The following is a 19738-nucleotide window of genomic DNA, read 5'->3' on the forward strand; positions in this document are numbered from 1 at the left end:
TAGTAGCTAGCCTAGAATTACTTTGACTATTGGAGGCTTGGTGCAAGCATTATGTATTATTTCCACTTGTTCTTATGTGATACGACAACATATGAAGCCATTCACGAGCTAGCCATGAACCAACACTTCTGCTGCAAACACAAAGAAAGGGACACAAAAGAGAACAAAGGTGAGTCCATGATGGGTGCATTTCCAGAAGACACTGTTGGATGGAAGCAACATCTAACATTAAAAATTGAGCCCATAAAACTTTAGCCATTATTGAGTTATGCTTGTCTTAAGGCATCAGTTAGTAGTGACGATTTTGAAAAGGAATTTCTGACAATTAATATAGTAGCTATAGAAAAAAGCATGGCCCAAAAAAATCAATAATTTAGAAGCTCAGAGGTTGGGTTTAGACTAACAATGTTTTGTAAAAGAAGCAAATGAGACTAAGCTGGAGCTTTGATTGTTTCATTAGAGTATCTAGATCGTTATTCATTGCAGTGGGGAGGTGAAAAGTAAAGGTTTAATAGTTAAAATGGATGTTAGTTAACATGCATACTACAGAACTACAGTGGTATATAGGCGTCAATACAGTATTAATAAACCAAGCTGGATTGCCACTACTGAGCTGGGTAAAGGTTATTTTGTCAAAACCACAGAAACCCACCACTGGTTAGTCAAGACTGAATCAGTAACAAACTCCACTAAATTAGAATTTCATAGCAACCTATAAGAAGCTTTTAGGGTCACACTGAAGGCACTTATGGGCTTGACTTTATACCTAACCAATACTCCCAAGTAGTGGTGTGCGATATCAGGATTTTTATTTCGATACAATATCGATACGATATTGGGGTAAATATCGAAATTTCGATTCGATTTTTGATAATTTTTAATTGTATGGGTGGTGTAATTGCGTGGGCGGCCGATATTTATAAATATGCTTGAAATACAATTTACACACTAAAACTATTGCATAAAACTAATAATAAGCCTAGAAAATAGACAAGTTTTTAAAATGGCTAGATAGTACAGAACCAACCCTCATTTCTAGCGTGATTGTGCAATCACACACTAAATGATGTAGATTTATCGAAATAGTCTTCGATATTTCGATAATTATCACAAAATATTACCTTTTCAATAAATATCGAAATCTGCTAAAGCAGTATCAAAAATCGATACGATAACAATATCGACAAAATTATCGCAAAATCAATATTTTTTCGATATATCGCACATCACTACTCCCAAGGTGCTGCCAATACTGTCAAGGGTATTATGAGGCTGCCAATAATTTTTCATCAGAAACCCAAACCTTCACGATCTTTCGTATGTACACAACTACAGTATGATATAAAGGGTTTCCATCAACTTGCCAAATTCAATATATAGTCCTCTAGTAATTTTGTCCCTAAATGAAGTAGGCCAAATGCTTATTAAAATTAACTTGTAGTTCTTTGGTTTTTCTCAGTTCTATTTTGTCATACTTGAAACAGATTGTCTTGATCCCTACAAGTTCTAGTAATATATTACACAAATAAACTAACTTGTAATACTGTGCCACAGGCTAGGGGAGATCATGTGATCCAGAGAACAATCAGTCAACGACAAGTGCTGTAGTGCATCACATGAGCTCAGGTAGGTTGCCAGGGCAACGCCATTGTCTCTGCCAAATGTGTTATGTCCCAATGAAAGGTGACACAAACTCTCCACCCTCCCGGGGGTCATGTGTACATGTGTTAGCCCACATGTTGACAAGTCCAGTGTTGTCAAATTTGGTAGTGTTGCTAAGCAGTCCAAACTACATGACAACCTATAGGGAAGCATGTTTAATAAGTGACAATATGTGTGTACACTAGAACCTGTTAATGTGGACACTTGAGGACACCTACATAATCCAGACACGTAGTTAAGGTCCCAAAGTATCCCTTAGTACATAAACTGACCTGGAAAATCAGGACACCTTGATAACCAGGACACAACTGGTTAATTAATCCCATTTGTACACGTTTAGACCCCTGAAATCAGGACACCTCACTAATAAGGACACCTTGATAATCAGGACACCTCACTAATAAGGACACTTTGATAATCAGGACACTTGTCCATGGTCCCACTTGACATTCCAATCAAATGTCTCCTCTGAACTTAATGATGGAATCTCATGATCTTACAATGACAAGTTTGTCAACTTAAATTCAATCATTAAAAGTTAGTACAAACCCATAAATGGAAATGCTCCACAAGCAATCAAGGAATACATATTTATACACATTTGGTAAAAATGCAACAATTAATGGGGTTTGGTTATAGTATACATGCTCCAATCAATAAGAAATTTAAAAATCTCTATTTGAAATCCCCAAAAGTATCATTTGTGTACAAAGTGACCTGCCTAATTAATGTAGCCACCTTCTAAATAAGGTCATTGTTAATAAACAAACAGATTAGCAGGTTTCACTGCACTAGTAGTACACTTTCAAATCATTGAAACCTACAAATGTGGCCAACCAATAGTGTCCTGATTATCAAGGTGTCCAATTTATGTACTAAGGGATACTTTGGGGCCTTAACTAAGTGTCTGGATTATGTAGGTTTCCTTAAGTGTCCACATTAACAGGTTCTTGTGCACACACAACTCACCTGTTCCCACAAAGATTGAGTGTAGTTAGTGATGAGTGATGTGACAATGTGGTAACTATGGTGACAAAATGAGTAGCTCGAATGCTGCAATCTGATAGGTCAATTACAGGGTTGGAGCTTGTCAAGTTGCTCAGCTTCTGCAAAACCCAGCTATTAACAGAACTGCTACTAGTGTGTCTGTATATGTCCACTAGAGAGTGTGTGGTCCAGGAGATCACATGAGCATTGAGACACTCCCCATTGTTAACCACTGCATTAGCCAAATCTTCTTCGGCTAACAATGCTCCATTCTGATTGGATAGAGTTAATTGTGGGCAGCGTCCTTCCAATGATGCGTATCGCTGGGCAACAACAGAGCAAAGCCATCCAATAGTTGAGCTGGAGTCACATGGTACAAGAAATGTGTGTCCTCCAATTTTCACTGTGACTCGTAAATTGTTTAAATTTTGGTTGTCATTAGCAACAGTGATGTCATCATTATTATTATCATCATCCTGATCATATATTGATTCATCATGAGGGTAATCACCGTCTACACGGTAATTTCCTTCATTAGGGTAATTCCCTTCAACAAACATACAGTCATCATTATCATAGTTAGGATAATCCCCCTCATCAATTACATCACGTGATCTCTTCCTGCTACTACCCAGTAGATCATGTGATGTGCGACGTTTTTTATGACCTGCAGGCATGTCATCAATCAGCCACTCCTCCTTACTGTTGTTAGGCGATGTTGGTATAGCAACAAGAGCTTCATTTGATGATGTATTCCTTTGATGTCCATCTCTTTGATGTAGCTGTTGTGATGACAACCGACTGCCAGCGTCTCTTAGCAACGACACAACTTGTTCAAAATCACCACCGTTGCTATCATACATATCCATGGCGATATCAAGTGGTGTCCGCCCCTGTACTAAAACAATAGAATACAATGTTACCACAGACAGCCCAGAAGAGTTTGATCACATATCACAACCCTATAACATATGTAACTGGAATGTGAATGTACAATTAAACACTGCACCAGGTGTTGAAACTGTTATTGGAAACTTTAACTGTAACATTGACAAGGTATAGATTATGTAGCAACTATGTATTGTGTTGAGGTGGTTGAAAGAAAATTTGTGAGGGTTCTGGGACATACAATACTAATTCATGCTTTTCAGTAATTGTGACCAGATCAGCAATAGGGGTTCTTAATAGCCTTTCCAAATTACATGTACTACAACTTGACTTGTGAATACGATACTACCTTGACTCTTAACATTCCACTATTGCTTGGTGTAATATGAAAGTGATAGGGTGAAAACGTGAGGATCTGGTCAAATTTGGTATTGAAGTACTGGAGAAAAATCCCAGACCAAGTGAAGACTTGCTTGAACTCTGCAAGTGCCTAAGCCTTCTGTGAGACCATAAGATGTTTAATGATGTGTGACCAACTTCTTCTGATACACCACAGTAATCACCTTCCTATCAACGATAGTCACATCGGCTCCACGATCCAGTAGTAGTCGCACTACCTCCGTCTGTCCATTCACTGCTGCGTCGTGTAGTGGGGTGATCCCGTCACAGTGGTTGCCCCCAGGGTCATTAATACATGCCCCATGGTCCAGTAGTACCTCCACCATATCCAGGTAACCATGGTTACAGGCCTCATGTAGTGGGAGCCATCCACAGTGGTCACGTGTGTTGACCTCAGCACCCTGTTGTTACCATGGTGACCATTATATAAAGAACACAGCTTGCTCTGTACACTATATGGGTCATCTTTACAGTGGTCCTGATAATCAAGGTGTCCTTATCAATGAGGTGTCCTGATTTCAGGGGTCTAAATGTTTGTACACTAATACAAATGGGAGCATTGGACAAGTGTGATTATCAAAGTGTCCTGATAAAACATCTACCTTCCAAGACATCTGATCTTGACAAGCACAACAATTCTGTGAGCTGTGGTATAGACGTATGGAGTACCATCAACAAGTATAGTATTGTACTTAAGAATGAACAGTACAAGATCTCAAGTACTGTACTTTACATTGTAAAGCAAGGCATTGAAATAGTTTCAAAACTGCTAAAAGGAGTAACAGGGCTTTATGCAGTGAAGTATAGGACAAAAAGGCAAACGCTTCAACAATATAAACAAACATGGCTGGTGTTTGCTTAGCAAACTGTATCCAACCATACAGTCATAGATAATATATTCACCACACCTTGTCACAGGTGCCACACATTTGGAAAACATACTGTAAATCTGTTATACCACTAACACGTACAATAGCATAGAGAACGTTAGAAAACTTTTCGTAGCTGATTACATGCAGCCACTTAAAGGTGTGGTCCCAATTATTCTTTCCAAAAAACATTTATGTAGTTTGGACACACACACACACACACACACACACACACACACACACACAAATCCTATTAAGGGGATCTATTCTAACTCTAGGATGATACAGTTCAGTGAATATTGTTACTCCACTGATCTGTTTAGCCATCAATGGAATCACCTAATTGGCCATTATTCACAGAAACACATTACTGGTTAAAACATTAGAGAAATGTCCTAACGTTTCATAATATGCGCCACATCATGTTATGGTCATGTTTACCTTTTCAATTAATTGCAGGACTAGTTTTGCATTACCAGAAATAGCAGCAACATGTAATGGAGTTTCCCCTTTCTCATTACGTCTATCAAGCTACAAGTGATGTAATGATGGTATGTGATTACCATGGTAACGTGATTGTCTTACTTTAACACCTCTCCTTGGTCTCCTCAATGTGTTACCTTAGCAACAATAGTTTATGACACATGGTGAGCTCTTATTAGAATGCCATACCTTCTTCAGATGATGTAATAGTGACATCACTTGTGTCACTGTCACTGCTGGCTGTGTCACTGTCATCGGACGCTACTGCAGACATGTGATCCAGCTTGGATATTTCCTCTTGAGCATGTTTAGCATCGTCATGGTGACCATGTGTGCTACAAAAGCGACGGATCTGTTTGTATATCGTCAACTTGTGTTTGTTATTTTCTGCCATTTTAGCTAACGAGAGAGCTCGCTGATACGATGTCATAACTGTGTTGTAATCATGATTAGCATTATCATGGATACGAGCAATATTTGTCCAAGTTGTACACTCCTGTTGAGAATCATTAAAATGCAACTGGCCATTTAACAAATTAGTGAAGTCATTAAAAAGTAAACTGAAAGAATTTTAGGGAAAACATTACTTAACATTTGTTGGATGTCAGAACAATAATTCATATAAAATAAAAAGATTTTATCTTCAAGAAAAGAATTCCTCAAAAAGCAATGCAATGAGTAGTCTGGCAGCGCCTGCTCTCTTGCTTTTAGAGTAAGGATCTTGTGACTGCACATGTAGTGTATGGTACTTGTGCTACTACCATTATAGTGGTAGAGCCAATCAAATCACAGTACTCAGTTTAAAGAAGTATTTGTGATGTAAACCGTGTGGTTTGTGCCATGAATAACACAATAACCATGGCAACTGAATTCGGAATAGTTAGAAAATAGCCGAGCGAAACTCCAAGATACACCTGCTGTAAATGACTTAGGTTGGGAAGTGTGAAATTTCATGCTTTCTTTGCCGAAGTACAATAGTCTGAACTTAGTAATATATCATGTCACACGATTCCGGTTGCACAAGTACACTATGGTCACCACACCCTTACTCTATGCAAAGGGGTGGGCACTGCCAGAACTTGTTTACATAAATACACAGTAGGGATATATCACCACCCCATAATTCATGTACAGTACCATACAACACATACAACAGTAGACATTTCGTATGGACAAAATTCACAAAAGATACCTCTTGCGGGTTGCCATGACAATAATGCAGTTCTCGTTCATAATAACTCAGTGCACTATCATAATCTTTCACGTCAGTGTATGACATCGCCAAGGATACCAGCACTGGTCTAACTTCACCATCACAATCCTCCATCAGCTTCAACTACAAGTATGACATAAGACTTAACACTAACAATTGTGACATAGATCGCATATTTCCAGGGATGGATTAATAAAATTTTTATTACTTTTGTGAAACATTCAAAAATTCTTAAGACCACTTTCATTAATGCTGCACATCAATCAATGTTAACAGACTTCCTATATGCTGAAGGTAAACTGAACTACTTGAAACTACCAATTTTCTGGGTTGATGAGGAAGTAATACAGACAGATCAGGAGGTACACAGTGTAAGCAGTATTAGAATTTTCTGACACTAATGTGGTATCTTGAAAACTACACAGGCAACTGAAGGCAAAGGATGTTGAACAACAATTGACCCCAGTATCTAGTTTTATCATCTGAGATTAACACATGTTCTCCAAACATTCCTTGTTAATTTGTGGTGTTATAAAGGAAACTGTTCGTAATTGACACCAAGTTGTGGTACAAAGGTCATGTATGTATGGAATGTACTAGTCCAAAATATAGTATGTACAAGTTGAGCTGAATCCTGAAAGTTACAGCTTAAATAGTAAAGTGGCAAGACAAATACCATTTCAGCCAACCAGATGAATGGTGACAGTTAAGGAGTCAAGAGCAGATTTGTGTCCATTAGTTTGAGACTGTAATGGACCATTCACTTTCACTTTCATGGCTTCCCCATAGTAAATGTATGGTGAAAATTTTTTGATTGGCCATAAGTATTGTGTCAGGCATTTGAATTCGAAATACTTTTAGTGAGTAGTACAAACAGGCCAAATTTCAAGAACATGTGAATTGCATCCATGAACTATTAAATGTTTTTGAGGGCTCAGCTCAACATGTATTATATTATAGTTCATTCCATTAATTTATCATTTGCTCAAACAGTGAGAGAAAAAACTTAATAAAAATAATTCTTAAGGAAAGAATGAAGAACATAAACGACAATTACATTATAGAAAAGTGAGACTTGTTTCAGCCTTCAAAATTCCTGCCAATAAGTTATAAACAGTTATCTCAGCAAATGTTACCTCTTTCAGGTAGCAAGATATGGCCATTTGGTGAGCCTTCAATGAATGACAGAGGTCTCCCATACGATCATACATCTTAATGGTTTCCATGACATCATTTTCAGTCTTCACTTGCTCCTGTAACCGCAGCAACTTGGTTACTATGAAAACAATAGAGCTGTCAACACAACCACACAAATACAACTCTCACACACCTCTCATTAAATGTTTACGGACATTTGTAATGTCACAGGATGAATTATTCCGGCCAAGACGGTATGCTTGTTGCAGTGATTTTCTTCCTTCAACTAATTTTCCAAGTCGAGCCAGGGTGACACCAATTAATTCAAGTGCTTCTAATTGATGCTCCCCGCTCCCAATTTGTTTAGCAACATTCAAGGCGGACCGATAAGACTCGAGGGCAGCTTCCACTTGTTTCTGGTCATTGAGAACAGAGCCAAGAGATAGCTGGCACAATACTAGAGTATCAGACTGGCAATCCCTGCGTATAAAATTAGTAAGCACTTTGGGACCGTGTTAAGGTGTCCTTATTAGTGAGGTGTCCTGATTTCAGGGGTGTGTACACTAATACAAATGGGACCATAGACACTTGTCCTAACTAGTAAGGTGCCCTAATTATCAAGGTGTCCTGATAATCAAGATGTCCTTAATAGTGAGGTGTTAAAAGCAAGTAAAATGTGTATAGTAACACAAATTGGAGGTATTCACATATTCATTTTAAAAGGGTCTTACTCACTTGATGGTGTGACAAGCTTGTTCAAGAAACTTCTGCGCCTGAGGCAACTCATGTTGTGCCTCATAGACCAGTCCAATATTAAGAAACAATCGTGACTTCATCTCAAGTAGCTCAGCTCTGCCAACACTATCATCCAACTGGTTACACACCTCTAAACTCTTCAAGTACACTTGTAATGACTCTACAAGATGTTGATCAGGTTGACTGCTGTCTGTTGCCTGTTGTCCACACATAAATAATGTTCGGCCTATTGTAGCAAGTGCTCTCTGCTGTTCAACTAGATTGTCAAGCTGTTTGGATATTTCTAGATGCTGTCTTTGATGCTTTAAGGCACTTTCATAGTCGTCCAAGGAACACAGACACTCTCCAATCATTCGATGTGCTCTGGCCATGCCCAGTTGGTCATGAGTGGCTTCACATAGCACTAATTCACACCGTCTCTCTCTCAATGCATCTTCATGTCTCCCTAGATAATCAAATGTTAGAGATTAAACAAAAATTCAAATGGTAACTAACCATCTTCAGTGTATTGCTCCCCCAGCTGGCCGCAAGCGCGCGCCTCTTCCTTTAAGTTTCCTGCCTCTTGTGCTCTTGCTTTATTACGCAACAAATCTGCACAGTAAGAAAAAAACACTCCATTCGCCTTCGCTAGTGAAAAAACATTGTAGGCTACTCACCTTGCACGCGTTTCCGACTCATAATTTAACATCACGTGATTCTTGTAAACAATATTATTCACGGGAGGTGTGGTGCTCTCGAAGTTGCAAATATTCGCTGTGGATCGCACAATACAACTCGTATTGGATTATTAGTAAAAGTTGCAACAACTGATAATGGAGCAGCAGCTACAAGCGAGCGGTGAACTGGGTGCTCTCCTAGAATGCGATTTGTCAACCATCGGAGACACCTTCAAATCGATGATTTCGCAAATGAAGGTACTTCCTTCGATGTAGTGTTTGTGTGTGCTAATATCGCGTTCCTGTGTTAGGGTGGCTTGCCACTTTGGGACGATCTAATTCAGCGAGGACTGAAGTTCCAAAGACAACTAGAGTGCGTGTAAATAGCAGTGGCGGTTTTGTGGTGTGACCTGCCGCTGTTTTTGTTCCTGCAGGGCAACTATTGTAGCGTACAACTACTTCACAGAAGGTTTCGGTAAAGTAGCAGATCTCGCCGTGAGGTCCAAAGGTACAGGAGCGACTAGGAATGCATTATTAGTTGCTATGACAACATTATACACATAGGAGGTACCAGAGACATAGGAACACAGCTCACTACACTTGTGATGTGGCACAAACAACTGGAACTAAAACTTAGAGGATTAAATCAGTGAGTAACTTCACTCAAAAAATTGTTGGTACTGTTGCTTTGTGGTGCAGGGCTTTTAATACCAACTTCTTGACATCAATGCATGGAAGATTGGAAGAATTTCGCAAGTCTGCTAATACCATTGAAAAGGAATGTGACAAAGGTGACCACTACATAAACACATAATATTCATAGTTGATGTTATCATATTGTAGAGTTGAAAAAGAGTGTCAATGAAGCAAAAGAAGCTTGTACCAGGACAGTTAAAACAAGTAAAAATCTGGCAAAGAAAACTAAGAAAGGTGAGGACATGTTTTGTGTGTAATGTTCCCAGGTCATTCCCTAATGTTGGGTCATGTTGTTGGTGTTTGTTACTTGTCAATGTGGGACCATGTTTGGTGTTTTGGTCTTGTCCACTAACATCAAATAAGTCATATTAGCCATCTTGAGAGAAAGTGAGAATTAACTTCTAGGGAGTAGGAAAGGAGTATTTATTGGCCATCAAATGATTTTAGCTACATTCTTAATGGTGATTACCACTTGTATGATTTCCCTGTGGTTTACTGCTGACTAGACAAGACTTCTCTGGAGAATAAAGTGTATCATTTGTTGGTATGCATGTTTGTTAAATATGGGGATCTTTGTATGGTGTAAGTGTTTTGTGGAAAGTGTAGCTAACATTTTTGTATTGTGTTTAATATTAATAACCTCAGATGTTTAGCCACACCAAATCATTATAGTCTAACTATCTGCAATATGTTTTAAAGAGTTTGTTTTGTTCTATGGCAAGGCCACTCCATCAAGAACATTATAGGACTATCCCCTGTTAATGATTTTTTTAGAGCATAAAAGTCTTTTTTTTTTTGAAAACAAAGGTGATCGAAAACTCGACATAACCATACATTCTTCAAATTCCATATTATAGTTATAATCTTCATAGCCAAAACCACCCGACGTCTTTTAGTTATAATCTTCTGGTCATATGCCAAGATGTTTTGGAGTTCCAGCCCTACAAAGTAGCAACAACAGAAAGATGGATTTGTACAGCAAGTATTGGGAAAATACATTTCTGGTACTTACTAAAATAGTTGTAACTTGTGAACGTGATAATATGCGAGATTGAGGCTTACACCATGGGTAATCCATTGTTGGAACAAATGCCCATAACTTATGTTCCTGTAAGTCTACTGCAATTAAATATAATATTTTCGAACTCATCAAATAAAGTGATATCCACCAATACACTTCAGCTAAATACTATTAAAGGGTTCATTTATACAGTTACAATTCATAGTGAACCAAATGTCTTGTACTTAGGTTTTGGTCACTGATGTAATTCATCCAAAGATCATATCGTTCTTAAACTTGATATGGGAAATTTTTTTCTTTAGTGATAAATGCCAACTATTACTGTCTGTACACTGAAATGAATTATTTCCTCAAAGCAAGTCATGTGACCAAACAAGTGATATCAGTATAATATAGACACCTTGGGTCAGGGACCAACAAGTAGTGTCCTGATTATCAAGGTGTCCTGATTATCAAGGTGTCCTGATTATCAAGGTGTCCTGATTATCAAGGTGTCCTGATTATCAAGGTGTCCTGATTATCATGGTGTCCTGATTATCAAGGTGTCCTGATTATCAAGGTGTCCTGATTTTCCAGAGATCAGTTTATTACTAAGGAATGCTTTACAGCCTTAACTAAGTGTCTGGTGTCTTCAAGTGTCCAGGTTCCTGTGTATATTTCACTGTAACATAATCATCTGTCCTCACATTTCTTTATGAACATAACATTTTCTCCATTCTAAACCCTCAAAGTGATCTACAATTGTATCCTCATATTTCTTATTCTGTAGTGATTAGGCTTGTGTGATTGTATACAAGGAGCTGACCAGTACTATCATGTAATGTTGGATACTATAGTAAACCTACAGGGTGGGTTTGCAGTATATATATATTCAAGCCTTAAGGGATTTCTGGCCAAAAATATCACCCATCCTGGTGCCTTGGCAGTATTGGTTAGAAATGCCTTCAGTACGACCCTAAATGCTTCCAATAAATGATGAAATTTTAAAAAAATTAATGGAACTAGTGACTAACTGCCTGCTTGATCCCTTCAGGCAAGTAACGGCTAAGGCTACCAGCTTGATATTTTTTCACTGTTCAACGTCACTTTGTTCCGAAACATGCCTTTTGGCATACCGCAGTACGTACAATGTCAATGACTTAACTTTATCCTCCTTTGTGTCCCACTTCTTTTTGCTGACAGCCCAAGGTGTCAATTTACAGTAGCACAATGGTTTTCCTACGTTTGTAAATAGGAATCATCCGTATTTTCTATGGTGACTGGATTGATTGTAGAGGCACTTCTCCTACTGTTTTTTCATTTATAATACTGTGAACATAGCTAAAAGTGAAGTGTAATGGTCACTTCCTAGAGCACTTCAGTAATTGATAGTTGGTGCCCACGAATTGTCCGTATTTTTCGTAGTGACTGGATTGGCTTCTCCTACTGTTCTTTGTTTGTAACACTGCTGAACATGGCTGAAACCAAAGTGTATTCACTTTCCAGCCAGTATGACTCAGTAATTGTTAGCTGAGGTGCATGTTGAGATGAAAACATTAACTCTGGCACCATCCATTCTTTTGATGTGGTATGCATGGGTTCACCAGTCATAATAATGTTACAAGTTAATAAACAAGTATAAGGAAAATTAGGAATTTAGGTTTGATTAGGGATCATAGAAAAAAGAACAAGGGAGTTTGCCTACACTTGCAGATATACTAGTGGACATTTAATCCCTACTTTGGTCATGAGTATAGACTGAATTAGGGATTAAATATCCACTAGTATATCTGCAGGTGTAGGTGACCTCGTTTTCCTACTTTCTATGAACATATACAATTATTGAAAAGTTTGGACTTGGAAAGAAAATGTGTAAACCAAAAAGAATTTAATTATTCTTGTTATTATGTCTCTTGTTATTTGTCACTGTCATATTGTTGATTAGTATTAATTGACTGAGTCAATTATTGTAACATAGCAACCACAATACATTCCAGATCTGTGATGTGGATACCATGACTTTATCATACAGTACAATAGTACCAAGAGTGAATAACTCTTGGTAGTACTGTATGGTAGAGTGCCCCCCTCCCCCCCCCCCCCCCCCCCACACACACACACACACACACACACACGCACGCATACACGCATGCACACAAGTGCCACCCTTAAGACCACAGCAGAAACATCTCACATGACAAAAAGTACATTTACGGAAGAGTCTTAGTGTTACTAATGCCAGATATAGCATTAACACCCTTACAGAAAAACCGTGATTTTTTTAAACCGTCCAAATCCAATTTTTAGTCTGCCAGCTACAGTTGCAGGGCTAGAGGTTACATGATGCACAGTTTTAACAAACTCATTAGTGGCATGTACCTTTTGGGGTCCCAATGAGTGTCTACCCTCTGTGCCTTTCCTTTCCTTTCCTTTCCTGCTGGTCATCATCTTCATACAACTAAACCATACCAAGGTGTTAAGTTATAGTTATATCCCGGTACGAGGGTGATATCATTGTTATTACACGAGTCCGAGGCGGAGCCGAGGACGAGTGTAATAACAATGATATCATCCGAGTATACGGGATATAACTGTTTTATATCCCAGTGCGCAGAAGTTTATGGATAGTAAATTAAGTTTCGGTTTGAGTTCCTGTCACTGTGCTCAAGATTTCGTCCGAATTGTGTGGAGATTCTACTTCGTAGCCACAAGAGAGACCTTACATACTGCCTACAAACTGTAGCGAAGGGCGGTGTTATGAAGCAGCGGTTCCAGGTACAATTCGCCTTCGTCAGAAATTGGTATAGTGGTGTCACGTGGTGTGCAAGAGAAAAGTAAAGACCAACAAGTGGCTACCATAGTCCAAGATAGAACGATGAAGCTAGAGGAAGTTAGTTCTTCACCATAGTGACCGTTGGGAGTGATTGCTGGAGCGAAAATCGTCACGTACTATTCTTGACATTTGTTAAACCATCGTATTGGTAACTTGTAGTGTTATTGTGTAAAGGATTAACAGTTTTCTTGCAAGATTTAGCTAGTTTTTAGTCTCGTGCCCAGACCCCACCCACTGCGTTGAATGGGGTCTGGTGACATTCGCAGGAGTTTTGGGCCCTACGCCATTTTTCTTTTCTGACCAATCGGACGCCTTGATTCAGGTACAACGCGATTTGATAGGCTCGAACTAGGAAAATGGCTGACTACAGCTATGGATACAAATGCGTAAACAATATGGCGGCGGGCCCAAAAACATAGCGTAAGTCACCAGACCCCATTCAACGCAGTGGGTGGGGTCTGGGCACGAGACTAGCTAGTTTTAAATTCTGTATTGGTGTTTTGTATCAATATTTCCTTATTTGGCTCTTTGTTCCATCGGTAAACAATGCCATTCGCGGTTATTATGATGTCACGAAAGAGACTGAGTGGCTCCGCAACAGGGTGATAAGTTAGTTATCACTGGGTGATAACTAATATATCGTACAGTAGCAGCGCCGTTCTGTCTAGCTGTATGGTAGTTATAACCCAGCGCGGCGCTTTGATACTCCCACGCACTGGGGTTTAATTTTCCACATCAGCACTTTCCATGTTTAGATGTCACATTTACAAAATTATTTATAAAGTACTCACTCAAGCTACTGTAAGAGACATTACTAGTTAGTAGACATGCTAAGTCATGGTACTTGTAGTTGCTAGAATTGACAACCATCAATAATTTTGGAGCACTGTGACATGCCCCTTAATTATGTAGCCAATTGATCATATCAACCACGCCTCTTTCTGGTAGCACAATGAGAAGAAGGCTTGGAAAGACCACTCCTCTTAAAAACACCAGTCATCTGAGGCCCAATCAAGACACTTCAATAAAGCAGCCACCCTAATACAACAGCCATGGTTAGTATTCTAATAGAACAGTCACACGTGTATATCGTGTACTGTAACTAAACACACTAGTGTATTATTTACAGGTTTTTGCAATTGAATTCGTCCCGTTTGCAATTCAATTTGTTGATTTTGCAATTCAATTCGTCGGTTTTGCAATAGAATTCGTCCCATTTACATTACAATTTGTCATCAAAATGGCTCTAAGAAACCAACCGTTCATTAATAGATGAATTATTTACGCCATGGAGAGTTACACTTGAGACACTAGAAGATAATTGGAGCTGGTAGTATGCTAAGCTGACAGCTGTCTGACAAGTTAATTAGCTTGCCACACCCATCGCGAATGGCATAGTAGAGTTTGGAACGTTGCTGGATAGGCTGTAGAGGAAAAATTATTGCCTTATAAAGAGTTGTTTACTACTGTTGTACTTGAACAAGTTCTTGTAGCAGCTGCAACACCATGTTTTCGTGTTTTTTCCAGCTGCCATTCTTGTTACAGACGAATTTGATGAATTTAATTGCAAATAAAACGGACGGATTCAATTGCAAGCGTCAATTACAAAAACAATGAACTCAATTGCAAATGGAATGAATTCAATATGCAAAAACCTGTAAAAATACAAACTAGTGAAACAAGACTTATGAATGGTATCACAACAGTCATGTGGGAAAATCCCTACTTTGGCACTATGCCAATGTCACAATGCCAATGTAGGGATTTTCCCATGGGCGCAATTGAATAAACATGTATAAGGGGTGTCCAGCATGTTTGGAAAATAAATGCCTGGTTCAAATATAGGTCCCTTCTTGCTGCTGCTGTTTCTTCTAACTTATTTAAGTTTAGAGCCCTCTGAGGGGATGAAGGTGCTACGAGTACATGTCCACATGTTTGCAGATATACATCGTACAATTGTTTTAGACCTTCAGTATTTATGTAGTCAACACACTGAATTAATTAAGGTTCTCCATGCAATAACGGTGTTCTAGCATGACTTGAACACTGGATGCCACTCAGACCTATTCATTTACAGACCAGGTCAAAAATGCTGGAAAGAAAATAGAAGTCTGGGCTTTTATACAAAGATGTACAGTACTGTATCTTGTTTCATTAGTTTTTGTCGCTTGGATCCTTACTTCATTTTTTTAAATACACTAGTTAAAAATGACATCATGTGTTTTTCTTTGTTGGGGAGTCCTATACTTTTTATTTGCTTGGGAGGATCAAAGTACCGACAAATACTGTATTTTACATTTAACTACATAACTGTACTAGATGAGTCATAAAGTACAGTTGTACGGATTGTGCAAATACAGTACAGTTGTACGGATTGTGCAAATACAGTACACTTGGGCAAATACAGTACAGTTGTGTTAGAAATGTCACAGAAACAATCCCCGATCAGACAGCTACTGTACATGTCAACATTGTAAATCACTAAAACTAACCAAACTAATCCTACCAGTTTGTTCTGCATAATTATAAATTATGTGAACACTTACTGATAGTCTAATTACTGAAAATTCAAGTGGTTTAGGAATTTAAGATGAATGATCCAAGTAAAACGACCAGGAAACACAACATATCACTTAAAGTACTCCCTATGGTCGTGTGTACAAAAAAATACAGTATTCGGGGAGTGCCCCTCGATACACCCCTCATGCTGTAATTTTTGTGTATACACGTGCTGTAGTGCTATAGTGTATTGTACTGTATGGGAATCTGATGAATTGTGTGGTGACTACGTAGTAAACTAACAATGAAACTGGAATGACCAGTTGTACTTGATTTGGAAAACCAGCTGAAATTTTATAACAATTGTTAGAGAATAAATGTGATATTAATGTACCACATGTGTTCAGTTTAGATTGATAACATCCTGAATTAAACTTCATTACTCCCAAATACCGTATAACAACAAAGTTTGGCGATAAACTATATTTGACAAATTGGCGAGTTGTCACTAAACCGCCAAATTTATAATTCATCAGTATTATTTTCATTCCTTGTGTCCAAGCTCTTGATAGCAGTTGTTGAGGTAGGTTTTGACAAACAAGTGGATACTATTTAAACACACCTTACTGGTAAATTAGTGTGGTTCTACTCATACAAAGACTAAACTAGAACTCTTACTCAATTAGTGGGTGTGGCTCCAAGTAAACTTGCAGACAGCAACAGACATGGATTCATGCACAGCCATTGATTGATGAATGGGTAGAGCTCTACGTATGCCTACATACAGAAACGCGTGATCCTGGTAAGTGGGCGTGGCCAAACTGGGTTGCAGCAGGACCCATAAAGTAGGTCAGACAACCCAGTTTCAATCATGAAAGTGACCCGGCCAGATGCATGCAGTGACTGAATTCATATGATAACATTTCAGCTGTATAGCATGCATGCTTCGTCCTACACTACGTACAACCTCCAGTGAACTGTCAATTGTTCAGTGTGAGCATTGTGCCAAATTAAAATTTTACCAACTACAATTTTATAGCAGATCGCTAAATATTAGTTTTGCTGACATTTGTTGTTATATGGTATCACAGATATTATATACTACGTACCATGGTATATAATATCTATGACAGTCTGTCATATAGGAGTGATGTCAATAAGGCTGATAGTTGGTCAAATGGTACAATATCATATCAGTGTTTTCTTTACATTGTACAGAGAAATTTGATGAAGTACAAGCATTGAAGACTGAGTTATCTAAAAAACAACATGTTAGTGTGCTTTAATTGGAGTTGTAATAATTTGTAGTAAACTACAGGAGGCTACAAATAGAATACAGTCCGTCTATGACCTGGAGAGAAGACAACTTGCCAAATTGTTAGTTGAAGAACGTACCTGGTACTGTACCTTAATTAGGGACTATATGGGAGTGATGGTGAGTATCTACATCACTTTACATCATATGACATCATGTGTGGTCATAGAATGTTGGGATGTCTATGGTTGGTGATTTACAAAGATTACAAGATATTTCACAAGAGTTGTCTGTTGCTATTGAACGGCCTAGTGTTCTCCCTGAGAAATCTATTGATTATTTAGCAGAGGCTTGTCCTTTGGCTGCAGTAACTAGTGATTTTCAAGGTAACATTTTTGTCTCTATACATGTTGTGATTTGTTTACTTGTGTTTTAGATTCTCTATCACTTGGCATGTCACGATCCCAGATTAGTGGCAGTCTTACTCCACAGCCTGTCCGTAGTGCATCATCAACTTCAGGACTATCACGACGATCACAAAGCTTTGATCATATAGATGATCCAGATAACTTCTACTCTGAGATTCCTTACACATCACAAATTACGGGTCAGCCTGTGTCACCATTAACTGTATCAAGTACGCCCCCACCACCCCCACTTCCTGTTTACAACTCTGCCCCTGCGCCACCCCCACCCCCAGTGCACAAGCCATCACAACCATCACAATCATCATTATACAAAGATGAGGTGTATGTGTATCCTGAGCAGCCACCACCACCATCAGCAATGACAGAAAATGGTGTACCCCCTCCTCCTGTAAATTCCAGCCCTGGCTGGCGGGATGACTTGATGACCAAACTCCGTAAGAGAGCAGAGAGTGTAGGATCCCCAATACGTCCCAGCACACCAGTAGAAGAGCAACTGTATGTTGAAGTTGAGCCACCCAGTTTTGTGCTCTCTCAGCGTTCCATGTCTGTTTCATTCTCACCTCCCCCTGTTCCTAATAAAGTCCCACAACCAATGACACCCCCAACTACACACATGAGGAGATCTGATTCTCAAGTACCACCACCAAAACTGCCCAAGCCATCCCGGATGAGTGTTGCTAGTAGTTACCAAGACAACAGTGACAGTGAGGATGAGAGTCCACTAGCTAAGGCCCTTAAAGGTGCCAAACTGAAGAAAACTGTTAGTAATGACCGCTCTGCACCAAAGGTGTGACCCTGCTAAATAATTATATTATTATTGTAATGTAATCCATTTTGGTAAGGTTATAACTGGATGTAAACCTTCTGAGGTTATTATTGTTGTCATATTGTAATGTACTGTCCAGATTATCACTGCTCTAATGTTAGTCACTATTACACTGTAACATCACTTAATTGTGTAACCTTTTGTAATCACCTAATCATGATAACCTACACCGCCCCCTGAGCTATGGTTCGCAGTCTAAATATCCAGGTAGTATGAATCATCACTCTTTACATCACTTTGTTTGGATGGGGATTTTCCCCACCCAAACACAAAAGGAGCAGTCACATGATAACTACATCCAACAATGCAGATAAAGAAGATGACTGGTCATCTTGCGTGTGCTATTTGTTGCGAGCTGTACAAGAATCCTAAATATCTCCCTTGTTTCCTCGTACGTTTAACGAAGGTAGAGGAAAAGTTGCATTTCAGGTATTCGGAAATCCCCAGTAACTGCACAGCATTACCATATTTCTGGTGTACATGAAATTTACACATTTCCTGAAGTAGTATGGGTGCAATTTCCATGACATTTCCTAATAGCAGGATTGTCTTGACATTTCCTAATAGCAGGATTGTCTTGACATTTCCTAATAGCAGGATTGTCTTGACATTTCCTAATGCAGGATAGATGAAATTTACTGACATTTCTAAAAAACACAGGAAAGATCAAATTTTCAGAAATTTCTTGACATTTTCTGCATTCAGGATAGGTGGTGTGACTGGTGTCAACATGCAAATTTCCTGTCTAGGAAATGACATTTCCTAAGCACAGTATGGTACCAGTGTGCATAATCCTCTCCACCAGTTCAGGACAAATGACATTACATGGACATTTCCTAAATGGCAAGAAACAGCAACAGTACTTTACAACTAGCTAGCTTACCTACTTTAATAGAGTTTGCAAAATGTATAAGAAACCTATAATTTATTACCAAGATACTGTTTCATTGTGGGTTTGGGTAATCACATTTCCTGTTACTGTAGCAAATGTCCAGTAAATATAACAATTCTTGAAATTTACATGATGTGTCCTTGGCCAATAATGGAGTCTATAATGTACTGTATATATATTGCATTTCCAAATACACAGAGACCTTAATCTGTAAAGTGATACAGTAATCAGGTATGACAACAGTAATTGGAGTGACAAT

The 19738-nt window shown here is 38.7% G+C and overlaps 2 protein-coding genes across 2 annotated transcripts in view; one reads left to right on the forward strand and one right to left on the reverse strand.

Moving 5' to 3' along the window:
* LOC136265148 (tonsoku-like protein) overlaps positions 1 to 9197 on the reverse strand; it is a 13816-nt gene extending 4619 nt beyond the window's left edge. Inside the window, exons 1-12 of the mRNA XM_066059957.1 lie at positions 9051 to 9197; positions 8890 to 8985; positions 8374 to 8839; positions 7832 to 8118; positions 7638 to 7777; positions 6481 to 6624; positions 5478 to 5784; positions 5391 to 5425; positions 5247 to 5336; positions 4101 to 4337; positions 2632 to 3542; positions 1536 to 1801 (exon numbers count right to left, since the gene is read on the reverse strand). Coding sequence (XP_065916029.1) covers positions 1536 to 1801; positions 2632 to 3542; positions 4101 to 4337; positions 5247 to 5336; positions 5391 to 5425; positions 5478 to 5784; positions 6481 to 6624; positions 7638 to 7777; positions 7832 to 8118; positions 8374 to 8839; positions 8890 to 8985; positions 9051 to 9072 — 3001 coding nt within the window. The 5' untranslated portion in view covers positions 9073 to 9197. The remainder of the gene's footprint in view (positions 1 to 1535; positions 1802 to 2631; positions 3543 to 4100; positions 4338 to 5246; positions 5337 to 5390; positions 5426 to 5477; positions 5785 to 6480; positions 6625 to 7637; positions 7778 to 7831; positions 8119 to 8373; positions 8840 to 8889; positions 8986 to 9050) is intronic.
* LOC136265150 (protein MTSS 1-like) lies at positions 9091 to 18756 on the forward strand. The gene is made up of 10 exons (XM_066059960.1): positions 9091 to 9308; positions 9362 to 9423; positions 9485 to 9558; positions 9615 to 9699; positions 9750 to 9841; positions 9894 to 9980; positions 17297 to 17349; positions 17397 to 17513; positions 17563 to 17719; positions 17770 to 18756. Exons 1-10 carry the CDS (start codon positions 9207 to 9209, stop codon positions 18552 to 18554), a joined length of 1614 nt encoding a protein of 537 aa, XP_065916032.1. The 5' UTR covers positions 9091 to 9206; the 3' UTR covers positions 18555 to 18756.
* Positions 18757 to 19738: the final 982 nt, after the last annotated feature.

The sequence above is a fragment of the Dysidea avara genome, chromosome 8, assembly GCF_963678975.1.
Source record: "Dysidea avara chromosome 8, odDysAvar1.4, whole genome shotgun sequence".
Lineage (NCBI taxonomy): Eukaryota > Metazoa > Porifera > Demospongiae > Dictyoceratida > Dysideidae > Dysidea > Dysidea avara.

Bases quoted from the DNA above. Each gene is read 5' to 3' on its own strand.
- LOC136265150 (XM_066059960.1), top strand. From the start codon at position 9,207: ATGGAGCAGCAGCTACAAGCGAGCGGTGAACTGGGTGCTCTCCTAGAA. The intron at 9,424-9,484 runs GTGCGTGTAAAT...TTGTTCCTGCAG, and splicing joins AAGTTCCAAAGACAACTAGA to GGCAACTATTGTAGCGTACA. The intron at 17,514-17,562 runs GTGAGTATCTAC...GTGTGGTCATAG, and splicing joins GGGACTATATGGGAGTGATG to AATGTTGGGATGTCTATGGT.